The 12,782-nt window shown below is 34.8% G+C and overlaps 1 protein-coding gene across 2 annotated transcripts in view; it reads left to right on the top strand.

Annotated features, from left to right (window-relative positions):
• The window catches only part of LOC149547534 (alcohol dehydrogenase-like 6), a 116,055-nt gene that overhangs the window by 51,678 nt on the left and 51,595 nt on the right, over positions 1-12,782 (top strand). For both annotated transcript variants that reach the window (XM_089791690.1, XM_089791691.1), the window contains exons 3-7: positions 9,127-9,173; positions 9,303-9,625; positions 10,664-10,746; positions 10,897-10,972; positions 11,101-11,162. In XM_089791690.1, the coding sequence (XP_089647816.1) occupies positions 9,127-9,173; positions 9,303-9,625; positions 10,664-10,746; positions 10,897-10,972; positions 11,101-11,162 (591 nt within the window). The remainder of the gene's footprint in view (positions 1-9,126; positions 9,174-9,302; positions 9,626-10,663; positions 10,747-10,896; positions 10,973-11,100; positions 11,163-12,782) is intronic.

The following is a 12,782-nucleotide window of genomic DNA, read 5'->3' as shown; positions in this document are numbered from 1 at the left end:
AGTCTGTACCATTGAAGGCATAGGAACATGTTGAGAATACTCCATTATGAAAAGTTCAAATCCTGTCAAAGATGTATCAAGTTGGGAAACTTGACCATTGGCAAGGGGAGGAAAATCTTTAAACACATCTGTTAAGTGATCATATTGTTCATGTGCAGGGACGCGAGGAGCAGCAGAAGAAATAGGAAGAACTATGATATTAACCTCCGAGACTGGAATGGAAGGAGTTAAAACAATGGAAAATGAATCCACATCATCAACCTCATGCAAAAATGGTTCTTCATGTATAGAAGATGTACAGGCTTGTGCAGGCTTTGGAGGAGATATGATCATGATTTCCTCTTCATCTGAATCTCCTTTATCAGATTTTGTTTCCAATTCTTCTTTTAATTTTGCTATTGATTCTTGAATTGGCTCAGGAACTTGAGATAATTTTATTCCTTTTCTGCCCTTCAATTTGAATTTGAGGGAACCCTTGGCATCAAAAGATGAGGCACCATCTTTCCCTGTAATCTCCAGTTGTGATTTCCTGCCAGGAGGACCAAAACTTCGACAATCCAAGCCCATCTTAGGATTTACTCTTTTAAGGCCTTTACTTTTCAACCATTTGTTGGTGTTTACTAAGATGGATTGAAATCTGTTCATGATAGATGTACCTTCTTTTTGTTGCCATTGGATAGGAAAAGGACATTTCTTATCAAAGCCAACTTGATGAAACTCTGGATCAAGAATGTCACCATCATCTTCAACTTGGAAAGTTGAAGGTATTTTCAACATGTTAAGATCAATTATCTGTTGCAAGGTTAATCTACAATAATCCGTCTTCATTATGTCAAGTTCTGTCCTCATATCTATCCAGATGTCTTCAATGTTATGAACATGAGTGTAAGCTCTTTTCATCTGAGAATTCATCTCTCAGTAGTCAAAATCAAATTTGGTCTTGAACTTCTTCAAGGCAATCAACTGTAACTCTGCTTCCATATTCTTTGCTTTAGGCACAAAAATGATTGAATAATTACCAATAGCCAAAGGCTTCACTGAGGTAATGCCAAAACTTGGCCTATGCAAAGTATGCTGATCACACTCCACGTCCATGAGCTATCTAGCTAGTTCCATCAGGATGATTTGATGTATAGCATACCTAGGTAAGGTATACGGCTCACCTTTGAAATATTCAACTCTCAAGTATGTGAAAGTGGGAAATTGAAGAAAAATAGGTAAGGTATACGGCTCACCTTTGAAATATCCAACTCTCAAGTATGTGAAAGTGGGAAACTAAAGAAAAACACAGCCGTATTAGTTCACTTTCTCCCATGCTACATCAAATACTCTTTTGATAGACAACTTCTTATCAAACAAGCACCAGAAATGTCCAAAGAAGGCATCTTTGACTCTTTTATAATGGAATTTACTATTTGCCAAAGTGATTTGGTCATAGTAATCCCAAATAGGAACTTGAAGATGATCTCCTTTAGTAGAAAGACTAGAGAAAGATCCCATGGCAGTAGCAATGTAAAGCAGATAAAAATTCATGTAGAAGGGTACTGATTTTCCCACATTGCATATTTGTTGGCAAAGCGCAATACTGATGAGTTCTCACCAAAAGATGTATTCTTTATCCTCCATAATTTGAAACATGAACTTATACATCCATGGCTCAAAATCAGTAGAATCTTTAAGGCCACAAATCCGATTGAGAAGGATGATGAGATCCTTATACTCTTGTTTGAAATTTGCCCGATGAACAGTTTTTGGCCATTTGGAGAAATTGCTTCTTTTATTGTCTAACCAGTAAAGGTTGACATACTTCTGATAGTTACCCTTTTGCTCATTCCAACTGGCCAATGATGATCCTTTAGTCAAATCAGCACATTCTGATTTATGTGGAACCTTGAAGATTTGTTCTATAATCTCAGGATCTAGGCTAATGGTAACCTTGCTGTTAGCATCTTTGATAGTTTTCGTCTTAGGAGTAAACCACCGTGCACATCCATAAATGAAGTCAGGTTCTGTAGATGCCAAAGGAAACGTAGATACCAAGTGAATGTTGCTTCTCCTAATGCGCTTCATTTTATTACTAGCCGGAGCTTCAACTCTTTGTAGAAAATTAGCCACGTCCACATGACCAATCTTTGTGTCCAACATGTTATCCAAAATAGATATGATTGAAGGAGCTACATGAGCCAATTCTTTATCATATTGATATTTCATTTTACCTTTGGATTTCGATGGCGAAGACATGTCTTGTGTTTGCGCTGCAACAAAATCCCAAAACAAAAATACATCATCAGAAAGAATCTCCATACAAGTGAATTCCGGATCAGCAGTGAAGATTCAAAAATGGATTGGAGACTTCACAAATCCGACAAAGTGACTTCAAAGAGAAAGCATAAGCATATGCAATGGAATGAAAAGCATAATGAAAGTGAGAAAATGGAATGGAATGAGAATGCGTGAAAGTGAAATGCATGGTAATTTGTGCAAATGAAAATTGCTGATTTCAAAAGTGACTTAGCGTTTTCAAGGCATTATTGCATGAAAAATGAGTAAATGTAAATGCAACTTGTAGCGGGAGGTGGAGGGTGAAATGATATGCGGATGCGGGTGAAGAATACACTTCACCTGTATGTGTGAATGAAGGTCAAGATGGAAAGCATGGAAAGATGCGGAAACATGTATTTGCTCACGAAAGCGCAAATGCATATGAAGGGATGGAAATGGAAAATGGAAGTAAGATAATGAATTTTGTAGTCACCTTAGGTGAAAAGGAGAAGTCAAAATACACGGGAGGTCAAAATGACATCTTTTTGACTTTTCAAAATGTGACTTTTAATCAAAATCAGACCTTTTGGATGCAATTACACGTAAGACATTTCGTTTAATCATGTCGTGCGAATGGAAGCGAAAAAGTAAGATGGGTGAAAATGGAAGTGAAAAGTGGGATTACATGCATATGTGGATGGCGAATGGGATGAAAAACATGTAATTGCATTTCGTTGAGTGAGAGATGACGTGTTGTGACATGGAAAAATGGAAAGTGGAATATGACGATGCTTTCGCATGTAATGAAGCAAAAACAAGTTTTTGGGAAAGAACTTGTAATTTCTCCAAGTGGAGAAAAATCGGGAAACAAGCACAAAACACAAAACACAAAAGAAGCAGTGTACCTTCGGAAAATAACTCAAATATGCCAAGATGCAATGCACTTCAAAACTCAAATTTGAAATTGAGACTTGGGAAAGAACCAAAAACATGAAAATGAGTAAAAACTTCATATTTAAAGGAAAAATGCACTTTCCATGGCAAAGATTTTCACAAATGGCAACCATCAAGTAATTTCATGCATAAAATGTAATGTCCCCTTTTTCTGGGACATTATAATTCTGTGTGGCCAGCTCACTTCGCCTAGGTTTCGGGGGTGAAAAGGTTTTGTACAGGGTTCAGTTCAAGATTTGCCCTAGACATTTTCAGTTCCAGACCCATTAGAGCCATTTTGGCAGGGTGTCCAGATGCTTACTATTTTTAGTAAGTAATCAAAGCTCAGTATTTTCAATACCTCAGTGCTGGGTTGGAAGCGTCTTGCCAAGAGCTTTCCAATGAGCTATTGCACATGCTCATTAGAGTTCATTTGGTCAATTATTTTAATGCCTGATGACTATATGGTTTACTGATTAAGTGACTATTAAAGTTCATTTAAATTGTCACTTTATTTAAAAAGGTACTATGTTCACTTAAGTGACTAAAGGACAAAAAAGTTGTTTTATCCCACATTGCTTGAATGAGCATGCATCTCATTGGGAAAAGTAATAAAGGTACAACAAGCTCCACTTTAGAGGATATGAAGATTATAATATTGAAGATAAATATTAAACTAGGAGCTGGAAACAGTTGCTGGTTATTTCTTTTAGGACGTAAACCCTTGAAGAAACTTTGGAGGTTGGACAAAAACCTAGTCTTCCTACAGGTTTAATCTATATTGTCAATCTGACTATTATTTCTGTTTGTAAGATTGGATATTCTGAATTGTTGCATGTTATTGTATTGCTGATGCATAATGCAGTAATGTTATTTGGCAACTACTTGTGTTAATTGCTGGTTTAAATGTGTACTTTTGAACATTGGAGGAAATAAACAGATTTTCTAGGTTTTCTCGTATGTATATCTGCTAGTTATAAATCAGTTAAAGTTCTAAAATTTGTATCAAATGCTGGTTTACCGTTCGGATCTAAAATTGTAAGTTATATCACAGGTTTTAGAAAAAAATCCGGAACGGGATATTACAGTGGTATCAGAGCTAGTTTTCCTGCTAGCCTGTGAAATAGTATCTAAGAGTAGATTATTGTTGTTTTTACAAATTATTTCTTAGATTTTTCAAGTACAAACATTGGGTTTCCGAATCACAGTAACTCAGCTCTATACAATTGCAACAAGAGATTCAGTGTAATTCTGTTCATGGTGAAGAGAATCTAGGTGATAGTCAAGGTTATTCTTAAACAAAAGGATCATATTTGAAAGGTCGAAAGCAAATATTAATAGGAAAGACATAGTTCAACAAAATGAAACTTCAGATGTCCATTAGGAGATGGAAATTAAAAATCAGTTCAGAATAGAAAAGTTGGCAAGTCATTAAGACACGGTTTTTTTTAAAATGAAGTAAGTGAGGTAAGTGTAGTTTGGTTTGTGCAAGAGATATTGTTGAATACTATTGATTAAATCGTAGGTGTCTAGATAGCAAATATTAATAGCTGGTATCTTCTATCGGGTTGTGAAAATGGCTCAAGGAATAGCTAATATATCATTTGTTCAACGTGGTAAGATTTATTTCCAGTGTTTATGCATCACATGAGAGGGTGGGTTCTGGTTTTAGTGTTTTGAATCTCGGATTTGGGGTTGCTGTTTATAATACATATTGACATGCTCACTTTGGTGATTTTGGAAAACCAGGACTACACTCAAGTTGAGAGCCAGTTGGAAGTCATATTTTTGACTGTGGAAGCTGTAGGTGCATCCAGAAGTTTGTGAGCGGCATCTACATTGCAAGCCGACACAGGTAGTAGGTATCCCGCATAGAAGGAGGTTGTCAGCGTAAAAGAACATTCATCATAGGTGTTGTTTTGACTGTGAGTTGTGAGCAAAACGCAAACCCTTCCTAGTCTTGGCTCAGTGGACATTAACAGTGTTTGACAGGGAGAGTGTGGTGAACCGTGACAGGCTGAGGTAGTCGGGATTTCACGTCCACACAGCAAGGAGTTGTGTTTTGACGAGAGGAAAGGGCCATGCTAGGTACACGGGCTGAGATAAAGTCACGACGGGATTTAGACTCCAGTTGTCAGCTGGCAACAGTTAGTGACTTCCGTGGTCAGGTGCAAGGAAATGATGGTGTCTAAATAGGTTAAACGCTCTTGACTCACAGGATTTCCATTCAAATGTGGGCTGAGATTATTACAGTAAGTGGCCACAGAATCTACAGCAAGGTCACGACAAAACCACTGGGATGTGTATTTGCGGGTGAGCTTGGCACTACTCGTGAAAGCTTCAGATGTTGCAACTCGGGTGATACTCTCCACGGGTCAGAGGTTTTCAACGGCATTATCCCTGCACGGGATTGAGCAAATACTGTTTATGGTACAAGAGGATATGCAGGTTATGCTTGTATAAAACGTACAGTAGAAGAAGATTGACTGAGGATCACCCCATATTAACCCATTTTGTTCGTCTTTGAACACGTGAAGTTTGATATACTGCTAGCCGCCAGTTATTATACAGTCGGGTTTCTAAAGATGTTAGGAAACAAACGCTCTTGGTGACAGGTTAGTGTATATCCATTGTATTCTCTCTGTTATTTGCTTATTGGAAGATCATTTTGAACTGTACCATCTCCTCATGAATATAGTTAAGGGGTCATTAATTTCTTGAACCGGTTGTAAGCCAGTAATAAGGAACTCTGAGATTTTACACTCTAGCACCGAGCTGTGGAAGATTTAGTCTTAGTGTTTCAGTAAACTTTACCTTGGTAGTAAATTACAAATCAGTAAAATAGTTGATGCTGTATTATGTTTGAAGAAGTTTCGGTTACATGGTAATATTGTTGCACTCCAGTAGAGTACACTACATTATCGTTTTAAGTCTGCACAATCTGCTGATGGAAAGGAATCTGATTGTATGTTTGTGTTGGAAGAAAATCTTAATTAATGCATAATGATATTAGGTTCTGTGAAGTTGTTTCCTGTATTATCAAATCATTATTGGGACGCTTCAGAATTGTTTGACGAAATTCCCACTTCAACACTACAGTCAGCATTCTAGTAGGTCACGCATCAAGGAAAAAAACGGTGGGCAGTCTCAAACATTAATCTGGGAGTTGGAAACAGTTGCTGGTTATTTCTTCTAGGACACAAACCCTTGAAGAAACTTTGGAGGTTTGACGAAAACCTAGCCTTCCTACAGGTTTAATCTATATTGCCAATTTGACTGTTATTTCTGTTTGTAAGATTGGATATTATGAATTGTTGCATGTTATTGTATTGCTGATGTATAATACAATAACGTTATTTGGCGACTATTTGTGTTAATTGCTGGTTTAAATGTGTACTTTTGAATATTAGAGGAAATAAACATATTTTCTGGGTTTTCTTGTATGTATATCTGCTGGTTATAAATCAGTTAAAGTTTTGCAATTTGTATAAAATGCTGGTTTATTGTTTGGATCTAAAATTGTAAGTTATATCACAGATTTTAGAAAAATATCCGGAGCAGGATATTACATAAAATCAGTAAGATAAGCATGAATTTAAAGCAAGAAAGAAAGAGTCTACTTACATGTGCAAAAAATGAAGGGAAAAAATGCTCCAATATTTGACTTAGACTTTTTCCAACTCAACCAATTCAAATGGGAGAGGGCAGCAAATAAGAAGAAGTTGTTAAGAGAGGCCAAAATGTGCCCTATTCATGCTCCATATTCCAATGTTTTTGAATGTTCATGCTTGCAAGACGTTTTTAGCGAAAACGTTTTTTATGTTGCAAGATCAAAATGTTTTGATCATTAAACACCAAAACGTGAACTACAATGCAATGTAATCCTCAAAATATGCCAAATCGATTTAGTTAGGAGGAAAAAATACATTAAAATGATTTTTTTTGCAAATTTCTTCAAAAACGTGATCCATTATGAAGCTTTCAAAAATGTTTTTGAGGTAAATGAATCCATTTTAGAAGCAAGAGAAATCATTGCCATCCAAAACGTCTCCAATGGAACAAATCCCATGCAAATCCATTGAGAAAATCTCAAGTTATGACCAAAATCGGGTTTTTGGAGAGCAAAAGCATGTTTTCTTCAAAAACGGACCTTTCGAAGCTCAATGTATATTTTAAAAACATGTTTTCCTCCAAAATCGGACCTTTTTGGGTCACATACACATTTCAAAATATGCATCCCTTCAAAAATGCACTTTTTGGGTGCCATTACATATTTTAAAACATGCTTATAGGTAAAATCAGACCTTTTGGAGGAGGATGCATAGTTTAAAATGTAACTCACCTTTTAGATTTTTAGACAAAAATTTCACTTTTCATGTCATAGCATCAAAAAGGTCCACTTACGATGAACTTTTAATGTAATGACATCAAAAAGGTCCACCAAAGTAAACTTTATATGTAGTGATATGTAAAATGTCCACTTTTGATGGATTTTACATGCTATTGTATATAAAATGTCCACTTATGAAGACTATAAGTCATTTATTTCACTTAAAATTATAAAAATGTTACAAAATGGGTCATAAACAATATTTATTTATCATATTATGAAATATAATATGTAAACATCATTTTAAAGTAACATTTAAATAAACATATGATTTTTAGAACCAAAAATTAAATTGAAACTATATAGTTATATAGTTACTTTAAGTGAAAAATTAAAAAGTAACTCAACTTAAAATTATAACATAAAGTGCACTATAGTCATTTTAAGTTATAAATTTAGAATTAAAGTAACTTAAAAATATAACAAAAAGTGAATATAAGTTATATTTTCCAAAAAGTGAATGTCAATTTGAAAATATAACATCATATTTTTAATTCATGATATTGCACCTAAAATGTCCACTTTTGAGGCACTAAAACGGCCATAACTCTTGATTGACAACTCTGATTGACTTTTAAGTTAGACCGAATTGAAAGGAAAAACAAAAGACATGACATGAGCAAAACAAAAGGACTAAAAACAAGGAAACACAAACTCAAAAGCAAAGAATGAACGATAAAGGCTTCAAAAATCAAGCAAAGGCTCGATAGAAAGCATAATGAAAAAGACTTGACGAAGGCCTTCAATAAAACAATTTGATATTTGAATTGAAATGGATCAATCGATCAACTTTAGACAATTAAATATCAAATTCAAGCTTAGAGAAATGCAAAAGTAGCTTGAAAAAGTTTCATGCTGTTACCAACATTTTGTGGTGACAAAATGTAGGACAACATCATGTATTTGTTTTCCATTTTATCTGTTCTGGTTTTCGAGCAGAAAGGTTCTAATTTTTATAATTCTGTATATTTAAGCATGAGTCAAACAATCAAGAATCATAGAAGAAATATTTAGTATGCTCTTAAGTCAATGTCAGTGTATAGATGCTAGTCACACGATGAGTGCAGAAATAAAGACTATCTGAAAACTACATTTATCAATAGAAGGATTTCTTCGAACATGGAAAACAAATTATAATTGCAATACTGGACTTCTAATCCCCATGATCTTTGATTTTGTATATCATCTGACCTGAACTCAACTCCTCCGCATTCTCCAGTAAATATTTGAATTATCTCATGAAAATACAAAGGTCAATATGAATGATAAATTTGGCCAGAAGATATGTACCTTGAAGTCTATGGGTTGGTGTATGAGCACACTTTTCTATTTTGATGTGCCATGCTGTATAATTAATTGTCTGAGTCTGAGTATAAACTTGGCATTATAATCCATTGGACTTATTGCTAAAGTCAGTTGTCAAATGACATTGTTCATAGTATTAACTATATTCATGAAGGTCCAAGCAGGAAAGGTGTTTTATATTTCTGATACTCTCCCTGCATGCTGTTCTGAGGGCTAATTTTCCTTATTTTTTTTAGGGGCACATTCCAATCTTCCCACGCATCTTTGGCCATGAGGCAACAGGGTTAGCTAATCGGACCCTACTCATATATTCTTTTTGATCATGGGCTTGTTTTCTTCTTATTGACACTGTTTAGTAATTCGAATATCCAATATATCTGTTTTTAAGTTCTAACCATGAATTGGAATGCAGGATCGTTGAAAGTGTTGGAGAAGATGTAATTGATCTACATGAGGGTGATCATGTGCTTACCGTTTTTACTGGGGAATGCAAGGAGTGTACTCATTGTAAATCTGATAAAAGCAACATGTGTGAAACTTTAAGAATGGAAAGAAAAGGTGTCATGCACAGTGATCAGAAAACCCGGTTTTCTATAAATGGCAAGCCTATTTATCACTTTTGTGCAGTTTCGAGCTTTAGCGAGTACACCGTTGTGCACTCTGGGTGCATTGTTAAACTGAGCTTAGATGTTCCCTTGGGAAAAATATGTGTGCTTGGCTGTGGTGTTGCAACAGGTACGAACTGATGAATCCTTTAGTAATAAGTTGACAAAAATATGTATCTGGAATTAAGGATGATGGAACTCTGAATATGGAATCTTATCAATGCAAGTGCAAAGCATGTTGTAAACAGGATGGCTGCTTAGATACAGTCCTCAAACAAACAGATTAAATTCTCTCCTTGAGATAGTCTGGTATTCTTTTAAAGATATTGCACTATAATTTTTACTAGATTGTGATTAATACTTATGATATCATAAGCTCTGGGCCAGTAAAATCTTGTCATTGAAATAAGTATTCCATATTTTAACAACTTATGTGGCCCTTTATGAAAGTAGGTATATAATAAATTATTAACTTTATCAGTTTATGTTATGGCAGAAATATTTACCTTTCATTGGATTCGATTGCATGCAGAAATTTGTATCACTACTAAATGAATTTTATTGTTCAACTATGACAATGACTTTTGTCAATCTATAGTGTCTTGTACTCTTATTTTCTTGTTTTTCTAGTATCTTTCTAATGTGCATTTAAATTTTTTGTCTTTTAACTCTGCTCAGGGAAGCTCAGGTTGCAACCTTGGATATGATCTAGCATATCACATATAGATCGTCGGAAAGCCTACTCATTTCTTTGTTTTATACTATGAGGGTCTAAGAATTTTTAATCACTTAGGCTTAGTTGTGATTTTTATTTTCTAATTTTGGCATTTGCTCCCAATTTTACTATCATTCACAGTAAGACACTGAAGATTAATTTATTTTGAAATGATTTGCTTGCAGAAAACTATAAAATGTCTTTTGGGAAACGTATTGCTGTATTAGATAAAAAATGTTTAAAGAAGTGTAATTGAGACAAAAATAAGAACTAAGAAGGCAATACTTGGATGGGGCTTGTCAAAAGAAATTAAAAAAACTGACTTGGAAATTGAATAGTTCATTGTCTATGGCTTTAAAATGTAATCATGGCTCTGAAAATTGTAAACATCCTTTTCTGAATCTTTGCACTGCATATCATCATATTTTATAAGTGAGTTCATGTTTTCTATAGGATTTGGAGCAGCCTGGAAAGTAGCTAATATTGAGGCAGGATCAACTATTGTAATTTTTGGCCTTGGAACTGTAGGCTTATCTGTAAGTGCAAACTACGGAGAACCCAGATACAAAGGCTGTGAAATTTATTTGAATCCAAATAAAAACATTCTAAAATTGTAAGGCTATTTTAGTACATTCCCGTTTTGGCCATTAAATACTTGAATGCTGTATTCTTGTTTGAACAAACAGGTGGCTCAAGGTGCAAAATTAAGAGGGGCATCTCGAATAATTGGTGTTGATATAAACCCTGAGAAGTATGGAAGGGGTAAGGTCTTCTGTCATACATTATTCTAATGTTCTTGTTTTCTGTCTTATTTCAATATGATTGTTAGTTTGAAATTCAGGAAAGATATAGATTCTGAGTCTGCACTCGGCATTATTTCATTTGTGCAGGAAAGGCATTTGGCATTACTGAATTTATTAATCCTAATGACTACAAGCAACCAATTCAACAGGTAACCTTCTAAGATAAGATGTGAATTTGGAGTGCATTCGCTCAACACTCATATATTTCAGAAAAAAATGGCTTTTTGATTTTTGATCAATGGAAATTGCTCCACGCAACAATAAGAACAAATAATAAAGTCAGAAGTTCTGGAGCTAGGTATCCAGATATTCAACTAAGCCCAAGAATAAAACCTGATAACACAGATGGAGGCATACCATATGTAGAGAGAGTGTTCTCATCACAAATTAGGTACATTATAATTGGATAAAAATGCTGAATTATTGGAAAATATCAAATGATAATTATAATAACAGGGTCCCTTGATGGAAAATGTTGGCCATTAGTGGTGGTGATCACAATATCTAAGCACAAACATTTCTCCCTAGTGTTGAATTGTGGACACTAACAAATAAAGGTGTTTTGACTCTGACACTCCCCCTTCTGATAACTTCTCTCAAACATAGAATATCTCTGAATTCAATGAACTTTTCTTGTGAAAAGGCTCTAGTAAAGATGTCTGCAACTTTTTCAACATTACGCCTTTTGACCCACAAAAGCCTACACTAATTGTTGAAACAAATGCTAATCGACCAAAATAGACTTGCTTTGGCATCATACACAAGATTATTTTCATATTGGACCAGACTTTTACCTTAGTAATTCAACATAGTAGGCTGCTTGGTGCAGCTACCAAATGTGCATTGAATACAACTTTGATTTATTTATCAAAGATAGAATTCGACTCCTTTATCCGATCTATGCATTGGTGCTCTTGGGAGTTGAGAAGATACCTACGCTGTATACTAATGCCTGGCTGTACCGCAGTCACATTGCTGTAGCAGCATAGTTGTACTAGTCAAACAGTTTCATCCTTGGCCATGTTTCTTATTGCTGCATTTACATATATGCTTAGCATGGGACTGCTGGGCTTGGTGTTTGAGGGTATATAGGGTCTATAGTTTTAACTTGAATGACTTCTATTGCTGATACCAATTAGTTGTACCCTAAGTCACAAGGTTCGAGTTCGAGTTCGAGTTCGACAAGGATGAAGTTCGGATGAAGTTCGACAAGTCAAAAAACTTGAAAAAAAATTTGACATTAAATTCGCCTCATGTAATTGTCCAAAAAATATGTTATTTATCATTATTATTATATGTTTGAGTTTAATGCAAGGAACTTTTCAATTCATAACTACAATAGAAAACATCTCTTCATGTCTAACAATATATCCAATATATAATCATAATAGTTTGAGATTACAAAATAGATTTGAAATCATTACAACAAAAGATATCACATTTATAAGATATAACCCATAAGAAACATGTGAAATCATGATTACAAAGTTCTTTTACTATCCAAAAGATAGATCAGCGTTTTATACTTCAAACTTCAAAGTTTAGAACTTCAAATAGCTCAAAATTAGCAAAAGTACGAAGATAGTTCTTGTCAAAATATTATAGTCAAAAGTCAATACTATTAAACTTCAAAAAAGCTCCAGGTTATCGAGAGCACTTGGCTGATCTACTCTAGAATCATCATCAGTGTTACTACTTAGCTCATCATCCAAGAAGTCTGGTTCCTCTAGAGGTCTAGTTGCCATGTCTTCTAAAATTCCTTTTTGTGA

This window comes from Cupressus sempervirens, chromosome 7, assembly GCF_028749045.1.
Source record: "Cupressus sempervirens isolate cs-2001-9-10 chromosome 7, ASM2874904v1, whole genome shotgun sequence".
Taxonomy (NCBI): Eukaryota; Viridiplantae; Streptophyta; class Pinopsida; order Cupressales; family Cupressaceae; genus Cupressus; species Cupressus sempervirens.
Note: the sequence above shows the minus strand (reverse complement) of the source record. Positions and strands in the feature narration are given on the sequence as shown.